The 15,702-nt window shown below is 45.3% G+C and overlaps 1 protein-coding gene across 1 annotated transcript; it reads right to left on the reverse strand.

Moving 5' to 3' along the window:
* Positions 1–2,975: 2,975 nt before the first annotated feature.
* LOC146206123 (pfs47 receptor-like) lies at positions 2,976–12,456 on the reverse strand. Its single transcript, XM_084608606.1, has 3 exons — positions 12,435–12,456; positions 8,555–8,769; positions 2,976–3,272 (listed from the first exon to the last, which is right to left on the reverse strand). Exons 1-3 carry the CDS (start codon positions 12,454–12,456, stop codon positions 2,976–2,978), a joined length of 534 nt encoding a protein of 177 aa, XP_084464732.1.
* Positions 12,457–15,702: the final 3,246 nt, after the last annotated feature.

Genomic DNA, 15,702 nt, shown 5'->3' on the forward strand with positions numbered 1-15,702 from the left:
ATCCATCCGATCCATCCATCCATGCATGCATGCATGCAGGCATGCATGGATACATACATGCATGGATACATACATACATGCATACATACATACATGCTGGATAGTCAGCGCTCGTGTCGTCCTCTAAAAAAAAGGTTGTTGAAAGTCAGCGCTCGTTGTGTCGTCCTCTAATCTTGTGCTCCCGTCTTGTTCCGCGCTGTTACCTCAAGATACATGCATGCATACACTCTAAAAAAAAGTGTAAAAGGAGGGTAACTTCGGGATTTATGCTATCTGAAACCGCATGGCTTAAATATACTCTGCGCAATCACCCGCACGGAAGACGTTAGTCTCTTTCGCATGACTTTACACCATTTCGTCCCTGCAGCTCAAGCAAAAAAAAGTTTGCCGCTTGTTTCTTTTTTTTTTATGATGGTAACCGGTTTCAAGCTGGGTGCGGCTGTGTTTCTACTTCCCGTCCGATGTCCTTTCAAGAGCTACCACAAAAGGACCCCCCATTTTTCCCCGGAGGAGGTGGGGAATCGTCGAAAGTTGGGAGCATCTTATCTTCTTACAAAAAGCGGTGCCTCCCCCCTTCACCTCCCCCCCCCCCCCCCGACACCCCTTGGTCGTCCCGTCTTTTGACTGCTACGCGAGCTTAACCGTGGAGGGAGCAAGGCCGAACTCAGAACAAGGGCGGACAGACAAGTGTGTACGCTGCAAAACAGGGAGAAAGGGCAGGTGAGGGGGGAGTGGTGGTGAGGCAAGAAGCGAAGCAGTTGCTTTTATTCTCAACACAGTCACGTGTTCGTAGTTGCTTGAGCCTGCCTGCGTTCCCTGCGACTCTGCGAGTCCGAGAAGACGACGACGGCGATTGCCGCACGAGTCAGCGTTCGTGCTCTTTGTCGTTGGTACTCATCTGTGTTTTTAGAAAAGTTCGGTTGCTCTCAGCGATTATTTCATCGAGTGCACTCATCGATGCCTCACTATGAAACGACTTCGTGAAAGTGTGAACTTCGGAATGAAACGGCGGATGGCTGGTCGTCGCGGTGGTGGTGTTGCAACGGATCCTTGGCGCCAAATTTCAGCCGCGCATGTAAGTGACGTTTTACATTTCGTTTTACGTGTTTTTCTCTGCTATTTAACTTGGCCTGAACATGTTTTGTTATTGCTTACGTCCGCGACGCTGCTTGTTTGTCTGTGAAACGGCCTCTGAGCACGACGTCTTGGATCCCAACCTGAGCATACCACTCCCTCAGTTCAGACTGGAGGAGCGGCGCATCCCAAAATTTTCAGATGGTCACGACCTTTTTGCGGGATGTTAATGGTGCAATTTTAGTCGTCTACGACGCTCACAAGCATATCCCGCGGTCGAAAGTATGCGTCGACGAGCGCTAATGCAGTCCCGGTGATACGCATTGACGTGTTTGCATGCCACATTATTTTTCTCGCTGCCTACAATCGATTTTGATCGTCTGTTGTTGCTGCTTTACGGGAACGTTGCCATAAATGCGGGAGAGCATGCAGGGTGATGGGTTAAGTTTACGGTTCTTTTGCCAGCAACCTGTACGTTCGAAGGCAGCGCGCTTCATATCCTAAAGTCACGCTTTCAGAACGGCGATTTAACCCCGCAGTTTTGAGCTGATGGCGTCGAGACCAGAGGTGGGACCGAGCCGATTCGTGTACATGTATACTGTCGCAGTGACGCAATGTGCAGGAAAGACATTTCTCACGCTTTTTTTTTTCTTTTCGCTGCAGGCTCAAGTCCTTCGTCTCGTCTGCGCAAGAACGTAGACTGTCGTTTCTTCAAAGAATTTGAAACTGGTCTCTGCTATCCGTGCTGGTAAGTCCAAAGCATTGTTTCCGTCCAGAAAGGGGCGTTTAAATTGACACGCGCACTTTTGTGGCACATATTGCTGATCACTGACATCTGCCTCAATGTATACTGCTTGGGATTCTCGTCGGAGAATATTTATGTCGCGTGCCATATGTGTGTCTCCTTGCGTGTTGCCATTTTCGCTCATGCCGTGCAATATGGTGCACGCCCAGACAGTGACTTATCAATTGAGTTTCATTATGTTTGAGGGCGTGTGCGAGTAAATAGTGTTATTTAACTTGCTGATCACTTATGTTAAGAACTGATAATAAATATTGGACTCGATCAAATCACTTAACAAGTGAAAAATCTGGTTTAGCTGGTGATCAGATGTCTTCAGCATTGAAGCAAACCATGTGTCACCCCTTCTCTGCTATAAGACTGACTTTCTTTTTGTAATCGGTACATAAAAAGACCAGCGCAAAAAAAATAATTACGGGGACAAAGGAACAAAAAATGACAGGACGGGCACTGAAATGCGTTTTGTGTTCCTTTTTACCTGTTTTCTTTTTTTTTTTCGCTGGTCTTTTAGGGCGTAAGTATGAACCAACTGGCCCAAACAGCTATTTTGATTAAATGTGCTAATTTTCGTTACCGAGCTAAGGAAAATTTTTAAGTCGGAATGGTAGGAAAACATTTTTGGTGTTGGCTGAGGCTTTGATGAAGCGTTTAGTTAGGAATTCGTTTTGGATAATGTGTTCGCAGGTACTGTTAGTCCAAATGCATTAAATTATCCATGAGTATGATGAGCGCAATGACCACGGTGAAGGCGATGGCCATGTGTGTGATGGAGGCCTCTGTGCTCTCCAAGCGATTGATAGTGGTTCCATAGTGGCTCTGCCCGCAATGCCTATGCACGAATGACCAAAATGTTTTCCGTCAGCGCGTTTTCATTCACAGTCATTTATGTTCGGTGATTTTCATTTCAATAATTCGCAATTTGTGATGCCGCCAGACGGATAAGGCCATCGGGAGCACTTCCGAACAGCGGCATTTTTGCGCACATTTTGAAAACTTTGGTGAATTGCCTACACCATACTCTCCAACATATACCCGCATTGCGATGACTGCTCAAAATAAGCAATATGCCCTCTGCTGCATGCGACGTTCACCAGCCATTTCAAGTAGGATTGAGTGCTACTGTAGCTGAAGATGATGTATGGGCTTCTGAGAAGTTGACTGTCTTGCAGACGAGGACTTCGTAGTCGGTATAGCGATGCTCGACGCCGCCGTAGGTGACTATCGCGCAGCGCTGAGAAGGCTGCAGCCTGCCGGCAGTCTTCATTCCCTTGTAGAGAGCGCGTGCAACGTAGAGCGGCTCTCTATCGGAGGTCATGCCCCCTTGGATGGCTCTTTTCAGCACTGCGCCATCAGTCGCAGCCTGCCACTCCAGGCGTGCACCATCGGAAACGAGCGCCTGCGAATCAGAGTTTCAACACCGAGTGTGATTACACTGGATCTGATTGGTAACACAGTATGCCATCAATCAAACGACGTGAGAGGCGGGCAAAAAGGGTCTGAAGAACTCATTTTTTACATTTGGAGACGTTCTGAAGTGGATAGGCGATACTGCAAAAATAGCGAGCTTCAGTTGATTTGTCGCGCTGTGCAAGGAGCCATTTTATGTATCCTTACTGCTACCCTCTGCTGAACCTGTTTTGAAAGCTTAACCGTTACATTTTCACCCGAGTAGCGGCTCACAATTCGAAAATCAGTTTCGCACTAACCCCCAAGTTGCCAGCAAGTGGGGAAGACACTAACAGCACATCGAAGCAACCAATGGCGCAGATGCAGCAATAACACATGTACCATCATTAAACACCCGCGCTAAGTGTCTTGGCGGTTCCCATCCGCCGACAAAACAAGACACCATTGTATTCAGGACATGCAGTCGCCATGTACCAAACACGGACCAATCCCAACACTGGCATAAAAAACAAGCTACAGATCTTTTGCATTTCTAAAAAAAACACACACACACACAAAAAAAAACAGCAATCGCCATACTCGCAATTTTGCAGCCACCTTTATGTCACTCCCTGTCCATAAGCAGGCATATTTCCTTCTGTTCGGATAAAATGCTTGGACTGAGTGTTTGACTGACTGACTCCCTTCGAAAAGTTGCACCGGATCTACTGCGCGCAGCGCTACACATTTACATCAGCTTTTAACCCTACTTTGTGCGTCAGCTTCTTGGAAACACTTATGCGCCACTTTGCCGTTCACTCATTGGAACGACATTTTTGTGTCCGCCCTGCAGGACTGACCTGATCAATAATACCGGCCCGAGCTCAACTAGACCGAATGGCGACCCAATGTCTCTAACGGCGTACGATTGCCGTGTTGGTAGCAGGAGAGGTCAGCTCTGTTATTCACGAGAGCGCAAACGAACACCAAGACGACGAAAAGGAAGTAGTAGACGAATCAGACAACCTCTATATACAGAAAAGATGCGGAGAGCTCCTGAACCGAGTACTGAAGGAGGGAGTATGAATGTGTTATCGTTAGTGATGTTTGTCTTCCTTGCTTTTTTTTTTGGATGCTTTGACATTACATTTTGTGTATTTAGTTGTTTAAACTAATATTTATGTCAATATTTTCGATTCTTATATTAAACTTTCGGCTGCACCACACATTCCCTATATCTCCCTGTGTTCGCAGCTCCAGCCAACGGGCATTCGTGACCTGTGGATAGCGCGCGTAGCCAACTGGAAATCTTAAAGGGCAACTCCAATGGTTTTTTCATCATTTAGTGTTTTTAGATGAATTACATTCCTTGGCATGTCCTGACTCCAACACAAAAAACCGTTTTTCGAAATTCCAAGTAGAAGTATTTTTAAAAAAGAAAAACAGCAAATCGAAACCGAAACTGCTTTCACGGCCAGAAACGACGTCCCAGTTGTAGAAATGGTGACGTCACACTCAGTATTAGAAAAACACTCGTACGTGCGTTGGATGGTGAAAATAAAGCATGGAAATCATGACGCACTGCATAAAATGTCTGAGGCAGTTCAATATAAGCCTCACAATTTCATAATCACGCGGGAAGTGGACAGTAACTCCGGTATACTGTGTGTGACGTCAGAAACTCAGTGTTGCCCGCAGAAATACTCTCAACTTAGGCCATGAAAGCGGCATATTTTAAAGCCATGTTGCGCGTGAACGGATTATCGTACGGCGCCCAAATTTTGTGGAATGCGTCAGGACGGAGAGGAGAACCTATGGTAAAATTTTTACTAAAATATTCGAATGTCAAAAAACCTCCGTAGTTGCCATTTAAGGGGCCACGTGGTTTCTACTCCCACGCTACCTACCTAACTTTTTCTTACTTCAGCTCATTTATTTTACTTTATTTAAATAAAACTTCGTCAGAAAGTTTGTGCCGATCCAATTATTTTTACTTGTTTTTGAAGTGGCTCCAGCCGCAACCATAATTCCTTCATAATGAAAATAATAAAATTCACATAAGAAGAGGTATTTGGAAAGGAGATAGCATACAAATAGTTCTGTTAACCACTTCCATAAAGGAAGTATTCAGAGACGGGAATTGCGACACTTAGTTAACGGTTAAGGGTTCATGGAGAACACTTCTGCAATCTCCTATTCACCGTTTACCAATAATGATTATTGCTCTGGACAAGGAAATCAGAATGGTAAGCCTAAAAATTAATATACATGAAATTGAAGTAACGGTGCACATAAAATTAATATGCAGGAGATTAAAGTAATGTTCAATAGACTGGGAACAAAACAAGAATTTACGACAGGTAGAAACATATTAAAGTGGTATGCGAATATACTTTGGACCGGTAGCAACCGCAGATTCCGACTACAAAAGGGAGATGACTAGCAGAATAAGATTGGGATGGAGCGCATTCGGCAAATATTCGCAGAATATGACTAGCAACTTAGCGGTATTGCTCAAGACGAGTATACAACAGTTCCATCTTACCGGTAACTCCACTATATGGGGCAGAAAAGTGGAGGGATTCAACGTAAGTTGAAGAGAGCGCAGAAGACTATGGAGCAGATATTTGTGTTGTGTAAAGTTTACAGACGGATATTGACAGGTCATGACAGTTTACACTACACTGCAAATCATTGCAAGGACCAAGAAAGGTATCTCGTTTATGCGGAAATGTAACAGGTAGTATGGACCACGGTAGTGAAATGACCAGGAGACTGCTTTTACATGCGAGAATGTGAAAACATTAGGCTACTTTGTCAAGTGCAAAGACATGCTGCGCTGCATACACACCGAGTTATGAGTCATGAGTGCGCGTAATGTTTGTACAAACTCTACACCTTACCTTCATTTCGTTAATAAATAAAGAGTCGCTAGTCATGCTACACTGCATAATGACTATGAGTCAGAAGACATGATCTGGATAGTGAGTCATGATTATACGTGGCGTTTGTACCAAGCCTACACCGAACATTACGTTACTTCGTAAGGTACTAAGTCATGCGACATTGCGAAACGAATTTGAGTCATGAGTCATGCGTATAACTGAGTAATGACTGTGCGTAATGACTGTATAGACTCTCTACAACTTATAGTACGTTACGTTTCGAAGTACTCTTGTCTCGCTACGCAGCGTAATAAAAATGAGTAAGGATCTATCTGGGGTCATTCGTGAGTTACGCTTCAACATTCATGGCTACAGATATCATCTTACATACGTCGTGGCACCGTTCATGGGCGTGATCACGTCATTCGAATCTCGGGCCATGGACGTCGCCGAATTGTTGCTTACGGGACGAAAATGATTTCTCTTTACTAAGAATGAAGTCAAGTGCATTGGCAGGCATCCGCAGGCCATGACTGACAGCTTATCGTCAACAGCTGTATCTTTCCGGTACTCACAAACTAAGAGGGTATAGCAAAAAACGGTTGAAGTTGGCGTGAGGACCGCGCAGTAGCGTAAACAAAGGAAAATCATATGCACAGTCTTTGTCAAAAGTCCAGAGCCCAGTTGGGCTGCTTCTGAGCCACTTCACGCGGTTTGTAAAACATTTTCTGTGTTCCGAATCGTTCGGTGGTAAGATTTTTTGTCCTATCCTCTCCGATGGGAAAGACCTCCACTAAGGCTAAATCAGCGCCACTGCACGACTCAGGAGCATACTCCGTGGGATCTACACTTCTGACAAGGACTGTATATGTAACGTGCTAAGAGTCAGGAAGAGAGCTGGATTGACTAAAAAATAAACTTGAGTCAATGACAGCCCAGTTGAAATTGAGAATAAGCAATAAACACGACCAGACTAGGCCACTCGAAGGCAACATAAGCGATGGTCGCTTAGTGTAATGAACTGGGTTCCGAGAGAAGGCAGACTAGACAGGAGGCCGCAGAAGATCACAAGCGGACGGATAAGTAAGTTTGCTGGGTTGAGGTGGGTGCTGCAGTTGGCACGGGACAGGATTAACTGGTGAAAAACCCTTCATTGGGCGCAGTTGTGAAAATTACGATCATGATGATGTTGATAGCAATTATTTTTTTATTTTGAAAACTGCGCACGCGAATTTGGGATGACATGGACTTGGTTTAGACTGTGGAGAGCAAAACACATTCTTCAGTGGCACACCAAGGTTGCTGGCCATCAGCCTGTACAAGTTCTAGACTTCAGGTGCTCTCATGAAGTTGCATAGTAGTTCAGAGGAGGCGCAGAAACGTGGGAGCTCTTTGCACTAAGCCACCTACTTGGCAAGGCAGAAATTTCGTTTTTGCTTAAATTATATCGTAATTACCAATAATTTGTCGAAATTAGAGTTTTTAAAAAATATCCATCACCTACATAATCATCACATATCAGTACAATACGTATTTCTTCTCTCAGGAGCCGTGAACTTGCGACAATATTACTTTAACGGCTCTTGCCTCTTAGCCGGAAGTAAAACGTTAGTGCTGATAGCTTTCCTTCAGTGGTGTCTTAGTTTGCAGGAAGCAAAGAGGGGGAAAAATGCAGGTTACCTTTAAGCTCTGCTTTGAAGTGCATATGGCGTGGTAGGGTTGAAGGCTCTCGTCTGTGGTCCCTATCGCGGTGTCTCTTTCGCGTACATGTAGTTTCTACTAGATTATTTACAAATATCTTAATTTCTGCCTCTGGTATCTCACACAGTCTTATGAGGATACAATGTTAATCTACCACTGTATCTATTTACCGGTCGTAGACGATCACCTGACACTCCGTTTTAACCAAGGCACATATACCTGCTTGGATGGCCCAGCAGTAGAGTGCCTTACTTGGCATCAAAGAGGTTTCGAAGGTTTATTCTTATTCCACCTTTGAGGGACGCCTCAAATGATGAGGAACGCCTCCAGAGCTGGCGTCCTTCTTGGCCTGAGTCTCTTCGGTACAATAAGCTTCTCATACCACCGTCTATAGGAGCCAACACGCAGCAAAATCGAAGCACTCTACTTACATTCACGTGATTTGGATCGCTGCTTCATGGGAGGTATGTAAGCGGCATGCCGCGGAACAGAGATGCAAGACTCTATTATTGCATACCTGACCAATTTGCCGCTCTCACGGCGAGTGTTTTCCTGCCGTCTTCGCGATGCGCGATTCTTCCCACGCTTGTGATCGCAACTTCGGTATAATTAGGTGCTCATATATAGCGGAGTCTGTAGCAGCGTGATAACACTGCATGTGCAATAGCGAGAAAAATGGAGAAGAAATCAGTGTCATTGCACTGACCTGGTAGTCCCAGTATTTGTGTTCCACTTTATCTTGGCCCACGTAGCAGTAAGCGAGGATGGTGAGCACCTTGCCAAGTATAACGTTGCTCTCGTGCACCGCGCGCCCAACATAGGTGATCGCGCCTACCGTGTCGTCGCCTCCGGGCACAGCGTCTACTGGGATTTTGCCTCTTTTGCAGGTCGCCCAGACGCATGGAGACTTGTAGCTGATCGCTGCGAGGAAAATTCAAAACTCTATCACATGCGTATGTGAAAACTTTGCGCAATGCAACCCTTTAGAAAGTGAACTCCATTTGAAGTTGTGTCTTCGCACACGTTGTACTGTGGTTCTTCGGATGCTCAACAAGACGCACTCGTTACGGTGACAGGAAACGCATGATGATCGTGCATAGAAATTTCTAAGCTAATAACCTTATGAGTCTAAATCAACTCGGGCTGCTTTGCTTGTGGGACATGCACCACCGTTCACGCAGGCTCCCAGCCAAATGCGACTTGGCACTTATAGTAGATACATAGTTGTCGAACATAAACTACTTATTCAACACCGGCCCTGCCCATACGTCAAATTACGGCTGCCCGAAATTTCACTTCACTTGATGGTGCAGATATTTTTTAACTGCAATTGTTTTCGTTGCTTATAGTGAACACCTTATAGTGAGCACCTTATAGTGAACACCTAAGCCAGCGGTGCAAAAAGCTAACCAGAACAGTTGTACCGCTGGCCTTTAAGCCATACCCACATCACGTCAAATGTTGTTCGCTGTGTTATAGGCGCTGACACACCGTGGACCGCGGACACTTAGAGTCATCTTGGAGTCGAATATAATCATATTAGTTTTCATCAGAAGCCTTAATTTGATGTATTATAAGAAACTACTAACCCTTGGTGAAGCTTGTATGCTCGCGGCGCCCGTCTTTGTCGCAGAAGCAGAGATAGTTGATGCATCCAGTACTAATGCAGTACCAGAGCGGAGGTCGAGGGATGTGACGGCAGAAAGGAAATAAATCACTCCCGGCACCGGTCTGGTTTTGTGGCACGCTCTGCCCACAGGAATCGTTTCCGGCATAGTTGTGGTCCACTAATACTGGCTCCTCGCACGAGTTATTATTGGGAAAGTTCTGTTTTGGCGATGCCCGTTGAAACGGAAGCTCGTCGGCGGTGTTCTGGTCCCGCAATTCTCTGTGCCTACGTGAGCCGTCCCCGGTACATTTCTGATTAGGTAAGACTTTCTGTCCATCCGAATTGTTCACCCCCGCACAGTCCTGGTTCAATGATGGTCCTTGGTTATAGGAAGCGTCGTCAGCACAAATCTGGTTCGGCGGTGCTGTCTGCTCACACGAGGCGTCCATGACTAATTAGAAGCAGCACCAGAGTCACCAGAGCTGACTTGTACCGCAGGAAGCGAAAGTCCACGACGATTCAGCTGCCCACAGCCTATTTTTTCACAAATACTTGCGGTTAGGTGACATCCGCAAGCTGCCGGCTCCGCTTCTTCTTCTTCTTCTTCTTCTTTTCTTCTTCTTCTGCTTTGATAAATGGCACATACCCACGAAGGGGGATTGGGATCAGTGTGGACTGCCAAGTGTCCTACAGATACTGAATATGTACATTAAATTCTTTATCAAGTAACAATACTCTAAGTTTTAAGATAACACAATTGAATGACAGGAAAAAAATACAGAGCAAAAAATTTGGAAGTTTGTAAATTTGGAATATAATTAGCAAGGGAATCTGTCCGTAGCTGCTCGCTGAACGAAGGTGCGTGCACGAGTCCACGACAACAGAAACACGATTTCTGTGCTACGCGTATTGCCATTCCCTGAAAACTGCAGCAACGGAAGTGCCGGGTGACGTAACTAAAAAATAAAACACAACAAAAAGGAAGTCAATGAAGCTATATGTTTTCTGAGTATACATTGAAGGGCACAAACTAAAATGCATACGCAATAAAATAGTTTCATGGATTAAAATTGCTTGCAGAAATCCTATGATCATGCCAATTGTGTCCGTCGCGTTATTATCAATACGTTGAATCAAAACGAATAAGAGCGCATATAAAGAACGCACTACCCGTCGCTTCTGTGGCGCAGTAGATTCACGCCACGTACGTGATTGAAAGACATGTGCTCGATTACTGTAGGTGCAGTTTTTTTATTTTTTTGTAAATGCACAACATTCAAATGATATACGACCATATTTCCTCGAGTATGTTCCCCTTTAGGTTGCATAATAGCATGTTTTTGTTCTGAACAGCAGCAAAACCAGCCGCGAACGCAGCCATAATATGACGGTAAGACAACGGTTGCACTATACAATTACCTTCACTGTAATCAACTCCTGTCTTCAGTGAGTGTATGTTCCCTTTCGGTTGCGTTCAGACAGAGCTCTCAGCAACAATCACCTTTTAACAAGCTTTAAACTCTTTTAACGAATTTACGCGGCGTCGATTTTTGAAATTAACTTATTCAATGTCGCAAAGATGGCGCGATGGACGCCACCGATATCTTATGCACTTTACAGAAAGTAATTTTAATGTATACTATTATATTAATATTTCATATCAGTTGCCATACAGCGCTTCATGCTCAAACAAAACGTAGGGTTGTGTTTTATTTTTCAGTGACGCACCCGGCACTTCCGTTGCTGCAGTTTTCGGGGAATGGCAATACGCGTCACAGACCAACCAGCGCACGTTTCCACGCAATCCCACTTCTGACACCACGCACACCTCTGCCCTTCAACTACTTCGTCTTCGTTCCTCCGTGTTCCTCCGTGACAATATCGAACATAGCATTCTCATTCAGTTTAGGTTAATAGAGAAGCTTGAATACCATGCCTAAGCGGTTGCTGATGATGGCGATGACAATGAAACTCTTGAATTTCTTATCTCTTATCTGCTAGCAGTTCTTATTCGCAGACCACGTATCCCGTAAAGTATGTACTTCTACTCTTCGGAAATCCCGTCGCGTGCATCAAGAAATTTTTCAGCTTAACGAATGTTACAAATGCAGGTAGTTGGTTCTGTATATTTAAATTATTAGCGCGCTAACACAGTGCTTAAGTGCTGCTCGCCTTACTCTCAAGAAATGGTCACCGTCATGTTGCAGGGAATATATTCACTTGTTTCTGAGGATTTACCACATACTCCACACGTCTGACCTTGATTAAATTTCCTTTTTTTGCGACACCAGCCAGCTCGGCTCGTCGCGTGGGCTCGTATGCTCGTATGCCGTAGCCGCAAATGACAGGAGCTGCCAACTTGGGTCTCTCGTTTCACATGCATGGGAAGGTTATGTCTGAATCAGCCTGCCAGGACTCAGGTATCCACGTTACCCCTACAGGCCTCTCAGGCACGTTCATACGGCTTGGTTAAAGAGGAGCTTTATATGTGGGATGGTAGCCTACGCTGTCGCGTCATATCCTTAAAGGCGGTACTTAAGTGTCCCCCATATTTAGATGCAATAAACGCCTTTACCACCACCGCCTAAAACGCCGGTGAAATTAGATGCGTTCAACGGAACGCTGCTTGGGTTCGATGCAACGTTCGATCGCCCGCAGCCAAAGCTTTCGCTCCACATTCGTAGGCCGTAGCCACAAATGGCGGGCACAACGAAACCCCCAGGAGACGATGTGTAGAAGAAATGGATGAAGAGCGCGCTGCATGTCTCGAGAAAGGAAGGAAGAGGGCTTTGCCCGTGACGTCGAAGGTTGTCGGCGCGCAGAATTTGCACAAAGAGTGGGCGAGCACGAGTCGGCCACGCGAGAGGTTCACCGCCGCTTCACTAACAACCCCCTTGGAAGTGTTTGTTCTGTGTGCGACCGGCTGTGGCATAAAAAGAATCTAACACCGGTGAGAGAACTTATGGACCCGACTCACAATTGACCTCGAGCGTAGCCATGCAGCCGTTGCTTTCGCAATTCCACTACGGTTAACCAGAATTAAACCACAGCCAACCTTTGTAGCTGCGTGTTCTAAGGCACCCTGATCTAGTTTCAGATAGTAGGGCACTGCCTCTTGAGTGGTAGGATATAACTTGCGGATTGAAGAATATAGTCGGTAGCCACCCATGGTGATGAAGCACCGAGAAGGTAAAGAAGACAACATACATTCAGCATTTTCTTTCTGAGGAGCAAGTTGAAAAGCTTTCGTGCTACAAAGCTATTCGAAACAGCTGAGATTGAGGTCAGAATGAATGAGATTGTGAGAAGATCCACCGCTCAGTGCGTATTATAAAGTTCAGATCGCCCGCTCTGGGGAGAAACTTCGCCCGTGGTAGCCTTAAGTAAATATTTTGCCCTTTGTTCTCTAAATGGGGAGCTGTAATTTGCTCCTTTTTCCGCCATACTGTCCAAATTACATCCAATCACATTAAATATCGGTATGAGCTGGACGAAATTTAGCTATTCTTCAGCTTTCATATTTGCAAAATGTTGACTTTGTATTGCAGCATTTATTTCACTTATGTTACAGTAGGTGAGAAAGGGTTTTTTGCTGGCTCTCGCGCGTAGCTCGTAGCTGTCTACGATACTGATCACAATTACTTGAATTTTTTGGGGACTGCTTATATGCACATTTTTCAGTGAATATCCGCAGTGGTTGTGTAGCTTTTTGAAATAATTTATATGTGGTAGCTCCAATTCATTTTGCCATTCATGTTGGCCCCGTTCATTCACCGGTTTATTTCAAGGACGCTTTGTCACCCTATGTATTGTGTGTAGTACGTGTATAGTTCGGTATTTTTCGGAATGACACTGCGGCTCGTGAGCTTTGGTGCCCACTTGTCGCACAAAGGATAGAATGTGCCGCTGTCAGGCATCAAACTGTCGATATAAACTGAAGTCACTCATAAACGAAGGCTGGCAGTAATCACAAGAGCTAAATTACAAACGTACGCGGGCAGTTTCACACTCAAGCAAAGTTCTTACTTTGCTTATCTAAGTCCGTGCCAAATGCGTTAGGTTGCTCAGTGTGCTATTTACTTGCCTCAGTCCGCTGTGCAAATCACTACTTGAAGCAAGAGCGATTCACCCCGAATGAAACACTGTGTCAAACTGCGGATGTAAGGTTTGCATCTCTGTTCGTGCTGCCTCTTGTTGCCTCTTTCTTAAATATTCCATGGAATGTCTGCTAAAGTGCATGAGCAGAAGTTGTGGCGTTTGTTTAGACTCGATACATTCTGAACGTAGGGAGTGGTCCCTTTTCATGTATGCTGCAGGATTTCGTGTAACATAAATCAGGGTGACCATGACCAAGCTCGACCTTTGTTTTATTGGCTCTTGGCACAACGAACGTCGAAGACGCAGAAGAATGCTGTGCGTGATGAAGTCGTCGTTAACGGACTGTCTAAGACCAATAAAACTAGCTAAATTGCCTCGCAGCTAGCCAAGCTTCCCTATCAGTGGGTTTTGTGCCGGGGAAAGGACCTATCGGTAAAAGCAATGCCAGGTGTCAAAGAGAGGGGTGGTGAATTCACCCCGAATGAAACACTGTGTCAAACTGCGGATGTAAGGTTTGCATTTCTGTTCGTGCTGCCTGTTGTTGCCTCTTTCTTAAATATTGCATGGAATGTCTGCTAAAGTGCATGAGCAGAAGTTGTGGCGTTCGTTTAGACTCGATACATTCTGAACGTAGGGAGTGGTCCCTTTTCATGTATGCTGCAGGATTTCGTGTAACATAAATCAGGGTGACCATGACCAAGCTCGACCTTTGTTTTATTGGCTCTTGGCACAACGAACGTCGAAGACGCAGAAGAATGCTGTGCGTGATGAAGTCGTCGTTAACGGACTGTCTAAGACCAATAAAACTAGCTAAATTGCCTCGCAGCTAGCCAAGCTTCTCTGCCAGTGGGTTTTGTGCCGGGGAAAGGACCTACCGGGAAAAGCGAAACCAGGTGGCGAAGACAGGGGTGGTGAAACCCTGTTCGTGGGCCGCGCCATGCACAGCGAATACCGGGCGAAATTGTCCGCTCCCGAGGCTTCTGCTACGTGTTCTACGACCAGTACGAGCACTACTGTAGGAATTACCAAGTAATCAATGCGTCATTGACGTAGGTATCCTTTCACGAAAGTCTGTATTTGCATATTTATAGTCGTCAATACTTCCAAGATCTACTTTTTAAACTTTATGTGTGCTTTTTTTCGCATTTAGTAGCAGGGACTTCGTTCGGAGCATGCAGCACACGTGTCGCAATGTAACTATTTTCACTGGTCCACAAAGCGGTGAGCACATTATGAGGTTCCCAAACTAATGTCACTCCGCAGGAAGTGCTGACTTAACTACAGCCTTACATTTGAAGGCTGGTGTTGCGCCGGCTGTCGATACGATGATTTAAAATGGATTTGTCGCCATGCCACACTTATAAGAAATGATAAGGCCTTGTTTGGTCGTTTACGGAGATCAATGTCCGAAAGCAACTCAGATATGAGTGACGCCGTATATAGTGTAATGAAGGGTCTGAAAATTTTGTCAACCTCGGGTTCTTTAACGTCCACTGGCATCGCACAGCACACAGGCTCCTAGTTTTTCGCCTCCACTGAAAAGCGACCGCCGTGGCCGGGATTCGATCCCGCATCCTTGGGTCGAGTACCACTGCGCTGCTGTGGACAGACGAAATGCAAAATGCCTGTCTGCCATCTTCCCAGCCATCCCGAGGGGTGAAGCATTTGATGAACGTTATTAGTATGGAAAGAACTTGAACTTACAGCAGAAGACCTTTATCTCACAAGATTTGTGTACAGACACCAATGTAGCACATTCTTGTATGCTGAACACTGCCGAACTATCAGATTACCCGTGCAGCTTATTTATTTTAATTTTTTCGTGAATAGCCTTATTTGGTGTTTTGTGGTTATTTATAAGTGCGGATGTAGAGATCGATGAGAACAATTTTGGCGGAAAGAATTAATTTTAAAACGTCATTCCGTCATTAAACTGCCTCAAAATAGTTAATAATAATAATAACTGGTTCACAGGAAGGGAAAGGCGCAGCATCTGTCACGCTTGTGTCTGTGGACACCTGAACCACGTCGTAAGGAAAGGGAGGAAAGGGAGGAAGATGAGAGTAAAGTGGAAAGAGAGAAAGAGGAGCCATAGTGGAGGGCTACTGAGTAATTGCGACCAACTGGGGATCTTTAGCTTGCGCTGA

Source organism: Amblyomma maculatum, chromosome 1 (assembly GCF_055883805.1).
Source record: "Amblyomma maculatum isolate TAMU_Amacu chromosome 1, ASM5588380v1, whole genome shotgun sequence".
Classification (NCBI taxonomy): domain Eukaryota; kingdom Metazoa; phylum Arthropoda; class Arachnida; order Ixodida; family Ixodidae; genus Amblyomma; species Amblyomma maculatum.

Excerpts from the sequence above, each read along its gene's own strand:
- LOC146206123 (XM_084608606.1), bottom strand. The coding sequence starts at position 12,456 with ATGGCTACGCTCGAGGTCAATT. Across the intron at positions 8,770-12,434 it reads GGCTACGCTCGAGGTCAATT|CGATCAGCTACAAGTCTCCA; the intron begins GTGAGTCGGGTC and ends TTTTCCTCGCAG. Across the intron at positions 3,273-8,554 it reads ACAAATACTGGGACTACCAG|GCGCTCGTTTCCGATGGTGC; the intron begins GTCAGTGCAATG and ends TCTGATTCGCAG.